Here is a 16,747-nt window from a genome sequence, read left to right as displayed (position 1 = left end):
ATCTTTTAATTTTTTTTATACAAGTCTCTTTAGTCACTTTTTAATTAATAAAGTAAGAGATAATTGAAGATAGTTTGAGATAATTAGAATTAATTAAATAACCAAAAGCTTTATAATCAATTTTTCAAGAAAAAAAGACAGAATTGCTTAATTCAAATTATTTGATTTCCTCTAAAAAAAATTTAATCTATGTTGCAAATAAGTTACAGTATCTAATTATGGATACTTCAAAATTTGCAAGGTAATAGTATTATAAATGTCTTTAAAAGTTTCAAATAGGGTATTATCTATCTCACTCTCATTGTCTTTTTTTTTTAATCGTATTCCATAGTTAATTTATAAATTTTGTTAAAAGACTAAATTACAATTAGAATTTCGCAGTTAAATTACGAATTTCGTTGTTAAGTTACAAATTTTGTAGTTAATTTACAAATTTTATAGTTATATTTATCAATTTTCTTTGTCTTCTTCTGAAAATAAATATTTGTTTTCTTTCTTTTAGCTACTCATAGCGTTAATACTCATCTTTTTGAAAGGTTGATTATAATATTTGATTCTTTTAACTCTTTCAATTGAAAGAAAAAAATCATGTACGCTTAAAAAATTTGTGTTAGATAAATGAAAGTGCTTATGTACAGATTATGAAATGTCTCTAAAAATTTAAATATGGTAGCCTCTCTTACTTCTCCTCATCCACCTTCTTTTTATGATTACAGAATTTAGAGTTAACCTATAATGTTTTTTACTCTGCTCTTTTTCTACTTATTATTCTTTATCTCACTCTACTACCTTATTTCCCTTGTATGAGAGGCTTGTATAGAGTTGTAATAACTCAAGTACAAAAAAAGAAAAATAAAAATAGGTGGGCATGATGCGACCGGCCATGCTATGGCCGACCTTGTGCCTAGCATGCCTTGCATGTTGAGGCAGTAGCCGGCACGGGCACGCGCGGCGCACGCGACAGGACGGGCAGGACCCGTCATGCACAAATACACTCTTGTGCACGTACAATTATGACATCATCAAATACTACTTGCTAACATATCCATGCTCACATAATCTAACACCAAATAAATCATAGTATCAACTAAATAAACCTGTTAACATATGAATATCCAAGTCCACAATAATATACACTAGAACACTATATAATTTGGCAGGACCCACACAGGCCATGATAAACCATCAAGATACAACTAAACAACTGATATACGAGTACACTATAATCTGACATGTATTATATAAATCACCATCTGATATAATAAAGTATAAATATCAAATAATTGTACAACTCAATATCTGGTTAAACTATCTTCTATACCATTTCACGTCTATAGCTCACTTCATCATCGCTCTAAAATATCTCCTCAAGATATCTCAAGTAGTTATCACGTACTATATATTTGAGGGGGTTAGAAAAAAAATAAAAAGAGTTATGAGCAAAAGGCTCAGTTAATAAATCTTACTCTGAATTAGTGATATCAAATAGAGAGTAAATCATGTACTGAAATAATATGAATCGAAAGAGCATCATGTCATGAATGAATATATGAATGTATCCTCAATAATACATAAATAAAAAGTAGATAACATGTCATAACTGATAAATTATATAATCCTCGACAAAGAATAAACAAATATCCATGTCATACTATCATCATAACTTTCTCTCAAATATGACACATGATGCATGCTGACCATGACGATGCTATGATATCAAATGCAACTATATATGATATATATTGACCACTCGATAATCAGGTAATCAGAAGATAATGAAATCATATACATTTCTCAACATCTCAATCATCAATGTTAGCTCTATATATCATCATCATACTAGACCACTATGCATAATCAACACCCGGTACTCGGTCTCAACATCATGCCCGAATGCTTAGAGCATACTCTACCATCCGCAAGGAGTATCTCAAATATAACCATACCCTGTCATCCGCTAAGTGTATCAACATATATCTAGACCGGGCACCCTTCTAGTTGATAGAAATCTCGTGATGATAACTTGCCACATATGCCCTAGCGAACGGCATGTGTTCGAATGTCTGCTGCGCACACAGACTAACGACCTCGGACGTAAAGCCAACAGGATTGCGACTATGTCGAGCGATCAATCATCCACCAAGCGCTTCATAACCCTCGCGCCCACTCGGGTATCCTCATGCTTTCTATTAACTATCCTATCAATCACATTTCATACTTTCCTTCTAAATGACAGATCATATGCATATATATCCAGTACGATAACAAATTAATGCATAATAGAAATTTAGGTGGAATAGGAATCAAGAGAAAATTAATGCAATGTAGTCTCCAATCATGTAGTCGACACATGCATACCCATGCTAATCTATCACAACATGCATACTCATGCTACAGATCAATTAGACATAAAATTATAATAGTACAGTCATCTCTAATCATCTCTATATATCATCATCATACTCGTATCCAAGATCAGCCTAATTACATGCATGATAAAATATGCTCGACTGTAATCATCTCTAAATAAAATTATATAATCATGTTGGAGGCCAAAACATACATGTAAATAATATATAATATAACCTAATTTGAGAAAGGCGTCTAGGGGATAAGACTACTCACATCTGATCAGAAGACACCACTCACGTATCCCTCACATCCGGTAACCGAGCGATAACTTGTCTTAATAGGGTCCATATGGCCTCACATAAGGGGTTCGAGATTTGAAAATATTTAAGTAGCATAAAGTTAGCCGTTCATCTAATTAAAATTCGTTCATGTAATATATGATGATTTAGTAGGTTTTAGAATTTCTACTTATCTTTATAACTAGCTAGATTTTTAATTATAAATAAAAATAAAAATAAAAATATAGATAAAAACCTAATTATAATTATATCTTGATTAATTAGGGACTATGTAATCATTACTTTATAAAATAATAAATAAATACATAAGCCTATTATTTTATTTGTTATAAAATAATAATGTATAATAAATTATTATAATTACTTAAAATGTATCTCATAAGAATATTAGTATATAAATTTGATAATTATAATTTACAAATCTATATATTAATTTAATAGAGATATTGTAACAGCCTATCCTAAAAAATAAAAAATAAAAAATTTGGGCACGACGTGGTCGGTATGCCGACGCTGGCCACTTCGAACCATCGCCGTCGCTTCCACCGCCGTGCTACCGACGCCGGTGAGCCTCCTCCTCTTCCTTCTTCTCTCTCTCCCTCTCTCTTTCTCTATTTCTCTCTATTTCTCTCCTTCTCTTTCTCTCTATTTCTCTCTATTTCTCTCCCTCTCTCTTTCTCTCTACTATCGTCGTCTTCGACCACCCGACCTGTCACCAAGAAGTGACCGGTGCTCCCTCATCCCCTCCCTTCTCTTCTCTCCCTCTATCTCTCTCTCTCTCTCTCTCTCTCTCTCTCTCTCTCTCTCTCTCTCTCTCTCTCTCTCTCTCTCTCTCTCGCTCGCTCGCTCTCTCAGGTTCGTCGGAACAAAGCCGCCGGCGAGAGGCCCCGCTGGCTGGCCAGTAGCGCCCAAGCCCCTCCCCGCCGCCCGGTCCCCTCCTCGTTTTCTTCTCTTCTTAACTTCTCTTCTTCTTCTTCTTCTTCTTCTTCTTCTTCTTCTTCTTCTTCTTCTTTCTTCTTCCTTTCTTCTTCTTCTTCCTCAGCTGCTTCTTCTCTTCCTTTTCTTCTGCAATAGTGCTGGGCTCGGCCCAGCACTATAGTAGGCTAGTGCTAGGCCAAGCCCAGCACTAGTGCTAGTAATCCTTATTTTTATTGTATTATTTATTTATTTAGGTATTTCTTTCTTAATTAATACAAATAGATTTAGACATTAATTATCTTAATAATAATATATATTCATCAATATGATTATTGTTAATTATAATTAATTAATGATTAATTAGGTTATAAACTATTACACATAAATATAGGTAATACTTATATGTATTTATTTATTTACTTATATGTCTATTACATTAATAGATAGATTTGTAAATTATAATTATTAGATTTATATTCTAATATTCTTATGATATACATTTTAAGTAATTCTATTAATTTATTATATATTATTATTCTGCAACTTAATTAGTTATTTATCTATTATCTTATTGAGTAAAGACTGCATAGTCCCTAATTAATCAAGATAGAGTATGAATTATAAAATTAATTATAATTAGACCTTGTCTATACTTATAGTTATTTAGCCTTTTATTTTATTTTATTTTGTAATTATATATTTAGAAATATTCTTATATAAAAGGAAACATACCTACTCTCCTTGTACTATAAATAGCATTTTATGATAATAGATAATTATAGTATTTGAATCGTATCTATAATATAGATCTAGTTATATAATCAAAAATAAATAAAAAAACTGATTCTAAACCTAATAAATGTTTATATTTTATTTAAATTAATTCTAATTGGATAAACGACTAACTTTATGCTACTTAAATATTTTCAAATCCCGAACCCTCTTATTTGAGACCCCATGGACCTTGCTAGCGATGAGTGTCACTCAGATTGGTGGATGTAAGGGATACATGGGTTGCGTCTTCTGATCAGTGTGAGTAGTCTTACCCCTTAGACGCCTTTCTCAAATTAGGATTTATTATATATTATATACATGCATGTTTTGACCTCCAACATGATCATATGACTTTATCTAGAAATGATTTCAGTCAAGCATATTTTATCATGCATTTAATTATGCTGATCTGGGATATGAGTACATTGGTGATATATAGAGATGATTGGAGATGATTGGAGATGATTATACTATTATGATTTTATACCGAGATGATCTCTAGCATGAGTGTGCATGTGATAGACTAGCAGGAGTATGCATGTGTTAGATACATGGTTGGAGTCTGCATTACATCATTTTTCTCTTGGCTTCTTTACCATCTAAATTTCTAAGTTGCATAATCTGTTGCAATATTGGATATATGCATATGATCTATCATGTATAGGAAATCATGAAAATACTTGTGTATGTGATGTGATGGCTAGAACGGTAGCTGGTCCGAACTGGTACTTGACAGAGTATGGTAATGACTGATGGTTGTACTCTTAGCATATGACAAGGTACAACTATTATTGATATACCCTTAGCGTATGGTAGGGTATGATTACTTTCTTCTGAGATACTCTTAGCGTATGATAGGGTATGATTTATCTATAGAGATACTCTTTGCGTATGGCAGGGTATGATTTATCTACAGAGATACTCTTAGTGTATGACAAGGTATATTCTAAGTTTGTGGCATGATGAGTATCGAGTTTGGGGCCGGATACCGTAGTCCAGCATAGTGGATGATATTTAGAGTTGAGATGGATGATTGTGATAGTGAGATATATGTGGATTATATCTGTCTCTGACATATATGATTATCTAGTGGTTAGCATGTATCATGCATCATCATTGATGTGACTAGTATCATTGGATCGTGATTGTTATACATGATATGTTGTTATATTCGGTGACATTATATGGTAATTTCATCATGAGATATACTTTTGGTTGAGGATATAATATGCTAATTCATGAGAATTTATTTTATTTATATATATGTCATTGAGGATACATATATACATGCTCATACATGGCATCATGCTGCTTTCTAATTCATATTATCCAGTACATGATTTACTCTCTATTTGGCATAAATGATTCGGGGTAAGGTCTATTTACTGAGCCTTTTGCTCATGACTCTTTATTTATTTTCTAACCCTCTCATATATGTGGTACGTGATAACGACCTGAAATATCCTAAGGAGATATTCTAGAGCAAAGATGAGGTAAGCTATAGGCATGAGATGGTATAGAAGATAGTTTAACAAGATATTGAGTTGTACCATTATTTGATGTTTGTACTTCATTGTATAGCCGATGATTTGTATAACACATTTCATATTATAGTGTACTCATATCTCAGTTATTTAGTTGTATCTTGATGGTTTATTGTGGCCTGTATGGGTCCTACCAGATTATGTAGTGGTATAGTATATATATTTTATGGACTTGGATATTCATATATTAACAGGTTTATTTGGTTGATAGTATAATTTATTTTGTGTTAGATTATATATGCATAAGAGTGTACCTATGCATGATGGGCCCTGCCCGACCTGTCGCGTGAGCCGCGCGTGCCGTGTGGGCGCGTGGGCGTGCGCATGCCCATGCCGGGCGGGGGTGTTACAGATATAAATAATAAATATAAGTATTACCTATATTTATACCTAATTAATCATTAATTATACAAATTATAATTAATAATAATCATATTGAAGAATATATAATATTATTAAAATAGTTAATGTCTAAATAATCTATTTGCATTAATTAAGAAGGAAATACCTAAATAAATAACATAAATAAAATAACATAACATAAATAAATAATAAATCACTGCCATCAGTGCTGGGCCGAGCCCAACACTATGTAGAAAGAGAAGGAGAAGAAGCCAAGGAAGAAGAAGAAGAAGAAGAAGAAGAAGAAGAAGAAAAAGAAGAAGAAGAAGAAGAAGAAGAAGAAAAAGAGAAGAATGGAGGAGAGGAGGGAAGAGAAGACCCGGGCTGGCGAGGAGGGCACCGACAGCTGGTGGCCAACCAGCTGTCAGCCTCTCACCGACAGCTCGGCTCTGATGAGCCTGAGCCCAAAGCAAGAAAGATAGAGGGAGAGTGAGGGAGAGAAAAGGAAAGAGGGGATGTGAGAGACCTCACCGATGGCGGCGGTAGTTCTAGGGGAGGTAGCGCCGGCCGACAGGCCGGCAAGGTGGCGGCGGTAGTTCTAGGGGAAGTAGCGCCGGCCGACAGGCTGGCAAGGTGGCGGCGGTAATAGTTGAAGAGAGGGAGAAAGAGAGTTTGAGAGGGAAAGGAGAGCGAGAGAGAGACCGAAAGGGAGAGAGTGGAGAGAAGTAAAAGAGAGAGCGAGATAGGCGATGGGGAGAGGGAAGTCGGTGGTGGAGGCAGGGTGGGGCCCGTTGTGGCCAGCTGGCCGGGCAACCGTCAGCTGCATGGGTGGCGCTACATGGGCACGAGGCCGGCCAGACTATGGCCAGCCATGTCGTGCCCAAAATTTAATTTAATAATAATTATTATTATTTTTAAGATAGGTTGTTACGCGAGCCCACCGGCCACTCTGCCGCCACCACGTGACCACCCCGATTTCTCTCTCTAATTTTCTCCTTCCTCTCCTCTCATTCTCTCGATCTCTCTCTCTCTCTAACTCTCCCTCTCTCTCTCCCTATAGTACCCCAGCAGCCATCGACCGCCAGGAAGAGCCACTGTCGGCCCTTCTACCCGCCAATGAGTCTCTCTCTCCTTCATTCTCTTTGTCTCTCTTTCTCTCTCTCTAGTTCTCACAATCTCCTCTCAAGGCCATCGGAGGATTGAGCCGCCGGCGAGAGGCCGGCCGATGAGTGGCCACCAGCAGCTGTTCCCCTCCCCGGCGGTCCAGCCCCCTTCCCCTTTCCTTCTTTCTCTTCTTTTCATTCTTCTCCTTCTCCTTCTTCTTCTTCTTCTTCCTCTTCGTCTTCTCCTCTCCCTTTCTTTTCTCTCCTCGGGCAGATTGCCCTAGCTACATCGTGTTTAGTTTTTTTTTTAAAAACAAACATTATTGATTACTATTTAAATTATGTTTGCCTTAGTTATTTAATTATTATAGTTAATCTAATGTATTTAATTTATATAAATCAAATCTAATTATGTCATGGTTAGTAAATAAATCTAATTATACCAGGTTTAGCAAAATATCTACAATATAAATTACTATATTAATCCTAGCTAGTTATAGTAATTATTAGAGTTATGTACATATATTCATATGTAATTATTTGCATTAATTTAATTCTTATTTTCTTAATTATCAAGGAGAATAATAGGCACATAATTATGTTTTATATACATCATTAGATAATATAATTATGATTAATAAATAACAAAACAAATATAGGAATTAAGAGTATATGATTAGAACGAGAAATTTTCTTCTTAGTCAAGTTAATTCTAATTAGTGGAAATATTGACATTATATGTTATAAATAATTTTAGATTGCGATCCCCCTATTCAAGACCCCGTAGACTTAGCTATCGAGGATTGATCATTGTTGTAGCAACGTGAACGAGTGATTATTTGGTAATTACGGTAGTCTTATCCCTTAGACGTCTTTCTCAAATTATGTTATATTATATATTATGTACATGTATGTTTTGGCCTCTAGCATGATTATATGACTTTATCTAGAGATAATTACAGTCGAACATATTTTATCATGCATGTAACTATGTTGATCTTAGATATGAGTATGATGATGATATATAGAGATAATTAGAGATGACTATACTGTTATAATTTTATGTTGAGATGATTTGTAGCATGAGTATGCATGTGATGCATATACTATTGGAGATTTCATCACATCATACATTTCTTTTGACCCCTCTTCCACCTAAATTTATGATATGCATGACTTGTTATAGTACTAGATAAAATACATATGATCTATCATTTAGAAGAAAATGTATGAGTTCTCATGGATAAGATAGTTGGTAAAAAGTATGAGAATACTCGAGTGGGCGCGAGGGTTAGGGCGTGCCTAGAGTTGATTGATCGCTCGACATAGTTACGATCTTGTGGCCATATGTCTGAGGTCAGTAGTCTGTGTGCGCAATAGACATTCAAACACATGCCATTCACTAGGGCATTATGTGGCGAGTTATCCTCATATGGTTTCTATCAGCTAGTTGGGTACCCGGGTCTAGATGATGATGATACCCTTAACTGTTGACAGGGTATACTTTGAGCCTTTAGACTGGATTATGAGACCGATACCGGATGTTGACTATGCATAGTGGTCTAGTATGATGATGACATTCAGAGATGATATTGATGATTTAAGATGTTGAGAAATGTATATAATTTTATTATCATCTGATATACTTGATTATTGAGTGATCAATATACATCATATGTGGTTGCATTTAATATCATAGCATGGTCATGGTCGGCATGCATTATATATGATATATTTGAGATAGAGTTATAATGATGATATGACATAGAGATTCATTTATACATTGTCGAGAATTATATACTTTGATTAGTTATGATATGTTATCTACCTTTCATTTATATATTATTAATGATACATTCATATACTTATTCATGACATAATGCTATTTCTGATTCATATTATCTAGTACTTGATTTACTCTCTGTTTGACATTACTAATTCGGGGTAAAGTCTATTCACTAAGCTTTTAGCTCATGACTCTTTTTGTTTTCTCCTTTTTAAAAACCCAAGTGAATAAGTAGACCAGGATACTCCCTTAGAGGTCTTGCCAGCAGGTGAAGAGTAGAGTGTGGTTAGTGTTATATGCTAGATGTTATATGATGTATCAGTTGACATATCAGAGTGTGCCTTTATCCTTGTCTTATATTTTAGTAGGTGATTTTGTACTTGTTGAGTTATGTATATACCACCATTGTGTATATAGAATAGTGAAATGCTCTTGATGATGTGTTGTGGTCTATGTAGGGCCCTATTAGGGTTATTTGTATGTTGTTGACAGTCAGACTTAAATTATTCTTAATTTAGATGTTGTGGATAAAATTATAATGTTGATACATGTTTATTTGATTGTCGGCACCTAACCAAGTTGTCAAGTGTCTTGCACGTGTCGTGTGGGCTCGTGCCATGGACGTGTTTAGGGTTTGGGTGTTACAAGAGTTATTTCCAGTGGGAACATAAATAACAATAATTCTATTAGCTCTTTCAACAGGAAAACAATATAAAAGAAGGTTGGTGTTATGAGTAGCTAAAAAAATTTAAAAGAACTAAAAGAATCAGATGCTATAATCAACTTTTCGAAAAGAGAACATTGGTGCTATGAGTAGGTAAAAAAAAAGGGACAAACATTTATTTTATTATATGATTTCCTATTAGGTACATAGAAAATTTAAGAATTTCGCAGTTATATTACAAATTTCATAGTTATATTTACTAACATTCTTTGTCTTTTTTTTATTGAAAATAATTTTATATAAGCCTCTCATACAAGAAATATAAGGTGGTAAAAATGTGAGATATAGAAGAATAAGTTAGAGAATAGAGTGAAAATTTTTGTAAGTTAACTTACAAATAAATTACAAATTACAGTCATAAAAAGGAGGACAAGGAGAAGTAAGAGAGATACTGCATTTTTTTTAAAATAAAAAAAACCTTGGAGACATTTTATAATCACCAATGCTTTTCTAATTCTATATAAGCCTTTACAAGCTTGTCTTATATAGTTTAATTCACAATTGTCATAAGTGTTTACAATTTACAAGCTAAAAGAAGTGTGTATATCCATCCATATGTAGGCTTACTGATGGTAATGAAACATTGAAGTTGCTTATGTCAATGAATGTAAATGAGCTGCAACATTTTTTATATATTTATTTAGCTTGTTAAATTACTTCCTTCTTATCATCTATTTGAGAAAAGATATGTAATTATCGACATGTGGTGTAAGTATCTTTGGAATTGTTCTACCCAAATTACAAGCACAGACTAGAGATCTTATGCATCAAAGATATGAAAATAATCTTCCCTATCTAAATATATGCACTTTCGACATTAACTATAACATTACTCTCATGTTTAGGTTTGCTCTACAAACTATATGCTCTTCTATATCTCATCATCCACCACCTTATTTCTATTATATGAGGGTTTGTATAAAATTATATTCAGTGAAAAGAGAAGATGAAAACAAAGAAAATTAGTAAATATAACTATAAAATTGATAAATTAACTATAAAATTTGTAAATTAACTACGAAATTCTGAGTGTTTTTAACAAAATTCATAGTTAATTCATGAATTTTGTAAATTAACTATAAAATACAGTAAAAAAAAAGGAGAATAAAAATAGTGAGATATATACTACGTTATTCAAACTTTTAAAGATATTTATAATACTAATACTATGCTAATTTGCAGTATCCATAACTAGATACTTTAACTTATTTACAACATAGATTAAGGTTTTTTTAGATGAAACAAACAATTTAAATTAAGCAATTCTCTTTTTGAAATATTAATTATAAAATTTTGAGTTATTTAACTAATCTTAATTATGTAATCATTTCCAACGATTGGCGCTTTTTCTTGACTTTTTGGGTTAACTCTATCCTCGGTTCTTTAAATAGAATTTATATTGGGATATTGAGGGTATCCTGTCAGATACCTAAAGTTGTTTTGGACCAGCGCCCCTCTTTGAGCAAATATTATTGCCCTTCTAAACACACACACACACACACACACACAAAAGAAGAAAAAAGGAAAGAAAAACCCTAAAAAACACCCAGTCAGTCCTTAGGTATACTCTTTCTCCGACACCTCCTCCAACTCACCTCTTCCATCTGAATCCTACCTCAGCCTTCGATCCCTCCCTCCCTCCTCCTCTCTGTTCCCCCTTCCTCTACCCCTCCCTCCCCCGAACCCCACAACCTTTTCCCATATAAACCCTCTCTATGTGAAGGCTTTCCCTTCATAAAAGGAGAGTCATGGCCTCTAAACCTCACTCTCTCCTCCTCCTCTTCCTCTTTGCCGCTTCCATCTTCACTATGGTCATCTCATTCCAAGTGGGTCTCTCCATTTCCATCCCACTCATTGCAATTTGCCCCAATTGGGCTATCCCGTGAGATCAATCTTGCTCAAATTTTAACGGGTTTGTTGCATTTTGTCCAGGGATCAAGTGGGTTGGCAGCAATGGTGATGAAGCCGGCCGGGGCGCCGTTTCCCGGGATAATGGTGTTCAATGAGACGAGGAGGAAGCTTGGGAGCTTCCGGATTTGTGCTCCTTGTACTTGCTGTGGAGGCCCCAAAGGCCTTTGCCTCCTCTCCCCTTGCTGCTATGCCATCAATTGCAACATACCCAATAGACCCTTTGGCTTCTGCTCCTTTACTCCCAAGGCCTGCGACTGCCTCGGGTGCAATCTGTGATCCCTCTTCCTCTTTAATGATTTCTACTTGCATAATCCTTTGGTCATTGTGAATTTGAAAGTAGTATTTGTTCTTGCTAGTGTTAATTGTTTTAATTTTGGAAATTGCTAATATAGCTTCTGTTCTGGTTTGCTCATTATATGTACCAAACCCCAAGATTGGGGCTTTGCAATCGCTCTCGATCAATGGGTCATAACTTTTGAATGCAGTAGAAGCTTATTAATCTTTGTTTTAAGATATAGGCTTGTGACTAATGTGTTTTTCTCCTTTTCTCTTCAAGAAATGTAAGCTACTCTATTGGACACTTTTTTTTGTATATAATATTATTTAATAAAAAAATATTCTAATTAGCGGGTGTTTAAAGTATTTATAAATTTAGGTTTCTCTCTCTCGAGACTTGAGAGAGAACAACTAAAGTGGCACTGGTGTGCAGTCCAAAGTTACAGACGCTGGAAATTTCAACTTTTTTTTTCCTGTACATTTTATCCAAAGTACTTACAAAGTTCTAGTGTTTCCATCTGGAATATGTACTCAAAGAAAATGTTGAGATGCTGAATATTTCAATACTTTTAATTGGAACCAATACATTGGTCATAATACATGGAGAGAGAGAAACAGAAATTTATAAATACCTTGAACTCGCTATTAAAAACATAATTTCTATTACAATAATATTACTTTTTTCTTCAAAAAGAAAAATGTCCGTTGGATTATTGATATGATATTGTAGGCTATACCAGATGGGCTAACTCTCCTAAAATACAGGGTCAAAATGGGCTATATCATTGGCATGCTAGGTCGTTATCATATCCTGTGCCATTCTGGAATTCCTGATAAGCTTCTTAGAGCAGTAGCCCAATAGATCCATACTTTGCCACTGGGTACAAGCATTTCTTAAGTACCTAGCAGCACCTCATCCTAGTGATTGCTACAAAGTTTGATGCTCCAGTTATGGCTTCCAAGTAACTATCTTGACGTTAGTGCTGCTATCAACTAAATTATGTTATGCTCTTTAATAAATTAAGTAGTTTTCTTAGCTGTTTTACTGTTTGTACAAACAAAAGTTATACGTGATGGAGTGATCTGTATCATTTTCTTGCTTGTTTGTGCTACTGCTATTCTTTACTCTGCTGGAAATGGACTCAGTTATCATCGTATCAGATTCAGTTATCTAATTCTTCCAAACCTTGCATGTATAAATTGTCTAGACTTGTTCCAGATTTGGCTTGGACGAATTAGTTTGCAGTTTGGTGGTTGTATGCTTGTAGGCATATAGATTTTGTTGTATGAGTGGTGGTCAATCTTTTTCTCCCATATTAATGCACATTATGATTGGAATAATGTGAATTCATGAAATTTTCGTCTGTGAGAGAGCCATAAGCACTTGTGAGGTTCACAAAGTTGAGCCATCACTAGTCTGTAGATTTTTCTTGCGGACTTACCTCAAGAAAAAGAATTAGCTAAAAGTTTGAATAGTTGTAAACCTGTACAAAGTTGATTTGATGAGTGATTATAATCTTTTTTCTGCCATTCTTGTGCAATTAATGATTGGAATAATGTGAATGCATGAGTTTATCATGTGTGAGGTCAAGCCATAAAAAGTGTTTGTTGAGAGTTGTGACGGTAAAAAAGAGTTATAAATGAAAGCTAATAGATTGTGTTTGATTGAGGGTGTATTTGGTTGCTAAAAAATGGAGTTCAATGAATGCCTCATTTTAGTAAAGTGATTTTCTTTTCTTAAGAAATGAAGTTAAGAAGAGAAAGTGAAATTATTTCTTGTTGGTACGAAAGTCACTTTTTTTATTTATTTTTGCAACCAAATGTTTGAAGTAAGGAAATTTTTAGAAACGAGTACTTTCTTTTCTTATATCTTAAAACGCGGTGAAAGTTTAAGTTTTTAGTAAAGTTAGCAAGTAGTTATGAGTTATTAGTGTTTGGTTACAATTGGAATTGTTCGGTAAATATAGATAATTATGATAATTAGTAATGATATGTAATATATAAAAAAGTTGGAAAGTATCACTATCTCTCTTCTATAGTTGAATTGAGCTAAAATTAGAGACGGATGATTTTAGAAGAGTGGAAATTCACTTTCTACTTCATCTAAATATGATAAAGTGGTTTACTTTATTGAACTTTTAAATAGTTTCAGTTTTATTTCCTAATTAATTTATTTCTCAACTCAGAGAAGAAGTACACACACGTGGGATGTACATGTGGGAGTAAAATGAGGCAGAATATCTTTGTGGTTACAGATAAAGATACTTTGTTTAGTACAACGATGAGCGATTTGCATTAAAAAAAACCATGGTTTTCGAATTGGCGGAAAGAGAAAGAGGCTCCCCCATTTTTTAATTGAATTTAGGTTTTTTTTAATTTTTTTATTTACTGATTTAGTCTTGATAAATCTTAAAAAGACTGTCGTGTGCTAAATTACTTTATTTATTTTATTTACTACTTTAGCCATAACAAACTGAAAAAGATTGACATGTCCTAGTAATACTTGCCAAATAACCTATTTTCTTCTTCTTAACATGATTTTTTAAATACCTACGTCCTTCTTCTTTCTCTAATTCTTTTGCCATCTTCTTCCTCTCATTCTTTTTTCATTTTATTCTATTGTTCATTGATGACAATTCAAATGCTCTTTTCTCTTCTAAAATGGTCTTATTTGACGATATTAGAAAATAGTTTCTTGATTCAACATTTCTCCCATCTTGTTCATTTTCCCCAATCTTGTTCTTCTTTGGTCGAAGTATTATGAAAGACAATCTATTGATCATACGGGTCATACGCAATGTAAGCACATAGATTTTGAGCTACAGTTTGTGTTTTTACATTGAAAGATTCATATAGTGAATCTAGAAAATATGTACTTTAATTTTGCAAAGGTCGTGTGCATCACCTATGTAAATTATGTACAAAGGCTATATAAAATGTGTGTTTTCATATTAGTAAAAGTACGCATTGAGAGCAGTAAAAAAGTCACATATGTAAAATATGCCCAAATGCTATAAAAAATGTGCGCTTTCATATTAGCCAAGATATGCATTAAAAGTAATGAAAAAGTTGTGTGCACCTATGTAAATTATGCGCAGAGACTATATAAAATATGTGCTTTATTTTTTAACAAGTTGGTACGCATCGAAATCTAATAAAAAAAATGATATGTATTAACTATGTAAATTATATGCAAAGATTATGTAAAATGTATGCTTTAGTTTTTGGTAAGGTATATATCAAGACTTAGTAAGAAACGACACGCATTACTTATATAAATTATATAAAAAAGTTATGCAAAATGTATACTTTAATTTTTGACAATGTACACATCAAGACCTAGTAAGAAACAACATGCATTACCTATGTAAATTATATGCAAACACAATGTAAAATGTATGCTTAAGTTTTTAGCAAGCTACGTATTGAAATCTAGTAAAATACGGCATGCATTACCTATGTAAATTATACACAAAGATACTACAAAATGTATGCTTTAGTTTTTAGCAAGGTACACAATGAAATTTAGTAAACAATTGTACGCATTACTTATATAAATTATACGCAAAGATTATACTAAATATACGCTTTAATTTTTGACAATATACGCATCAAAACCTAGTAAGAAACGACACGCATTACTTACATTAATTATATGCAAATATTATGTAAAATGTATACATTAGTTTTTATTAATGTAAATTGCTTATGTAAATTCTACGCAAAGGTTATGCACAAAAGCTTTTAATAATTTAAACTAAATGATATGCGAATATTCATTTATAGATATTATTCTTCAACTCATATCCATATTTGCATAGACTATTCAGATATGAAAACAAATTTATATTACAAGAAAAAATTCGATACAAATTATGAAACATCCTCAACCCACCACATGGCTCCCAACATGAGGTTGGTGTGGGGTTCAGGAGGCTAACAACATACAATCAATATCGGATAAAATCAAAATAGCAAAAATAAAAGAGGGGCCCATAGGTCACAACAAATCCATCCATAATATAATAATATGGATAGAGTTTCTAAATAAAAGTATATAACCCCTCACAAAATATTATGATATAAGAAAATAAAGGAAAGTAAGCCTAATACGTTACTAAGTGAAATTGTTATGAGTTCCTACTATGATAGCCCTGGCCAATTCATAAAAAAAAAGACTTGATACGTAATACCTATATAAATTATATACAAAGACAATGCAAAATATATGTTTTTTATTTGGTCAAGGTATGCATCAAAATCTAGTAAAAAAAGACATGCATTATTTATATAAATTATATGCAAAGACTAAATAAAATGTATATTTTCTATTTGGCCAAGGTACACATTCAAATCTAGTAAAAAAATAGTATGCATTACATATGTAAATTATATGCAAAGACTATGCAAAATATACACTTTAGTTTTTGGCAAGGCATGCATCAAGACCTAATAAGAAACGACACGCATTACTTATGTAAATTATATGTAAAGACAATACAAAATGTACGCTTTAGTTTTTAGCAAGATACATATCAAAATCTAGTTATATGTAAATTATACACAAAGACAATGCAAATTGTACACTTTAGTTTTTAGCAAGGTACGCATCAAGGCCTAGTAAGAAATGACATGCATTACCTATGTAAATTATACGTAAATACAATACAAAATGTACATTTGAGTTTTTTAGCAAGGTACGCATCAAAACCTAGTAA

The 16,747-nt window shown here is 33.2% G+C and overlaps 1 protein-coding gene across 2 annotated transcripts; it reads left to right on the top strand.

Annotated features, from left to right (window-relative positions):
• The first annotated feature begins 11,329 nt into the window (after nucleotides 1-11,329).
• LOC140791790 (uncharacterized) lies at nucleotides 11,330-14,270 on the top strand. 2 transcript variants are annotated; one of them, XM_073142442.1, is made up of 3 exons: nucleotides 11,330-11,668; nucleotides 11,775-12,016; nucleotides 12,795-13,130. In XM_073142442.1, the coding sequence occupies exons 1-3, from the start codon at nucleotides 11,591-11,593 to the stop codon at nucleotides 12,889-12,891; spliced, it is 417 nt and encodes a 138-aa protein (XP_072998543.1). In that variant the 5' UTR covers nucleotides 11,330-11,590; the 3' UTR covers nucleotides 12,892-13,130. The 2 variants fall into 2 exon arrangements, with proteins under 2 accessions (XP_072998543.1, XP_072998544.1); XM_073142443.1 differs by lacking the exon at nucleotides 12,795-13,130 and adding an exon at nucleotides 14,216-14,270 and having other exon boundaries at nucleotides 11,331-11,668.
• The last annotated feature ends 2,477 nt before the right edge of the window (nucleotides 14,271-16,747 follow it).

Source organism: Typha latifolia, chromosome 7 (assembly GCF_019914945.1).
Source record: "Typha latifolia isolate L0001 chromosome 7, TyphaL0001v2, whole genome shotgun sequence".
Taxonomy (NCBI): domain Eukaryota; kingdom Viridiplantae; phylum Streptophyta; class Magnoliopsida; order Poales; family Typhaceae; genus Typha; species Typha latifolia.
The sequence above is the reverse complement of the archived record's forward strand: the minus strand, read 5'-3'. Positions and strand labels throughout refer to the sequence as shown.

Coding starts and splice junctions, on each gene's coding strand:
- LOC140791790 (XM_073142442.1), top strand. CDS start 11,591: ATGGCCTCTAAACCTCACTCTCTCCTCCTCCTCTTCCTCTTTGCCGCT. Junction 11,669..11,774: donor CTATGGTCATCTCATTCCAA/GTGGGTCTCTCC, acceptor CATTTTGTCCAG/GGATCAAGTGGGTTGGCAGC. Junction 12,017..12,794: donor AAGGCCTGCGACTGCCTCGG/GTGCAATCTGTG, acceptor CCTAAAATACAG/GGTCAAAATGGGCTATATCA.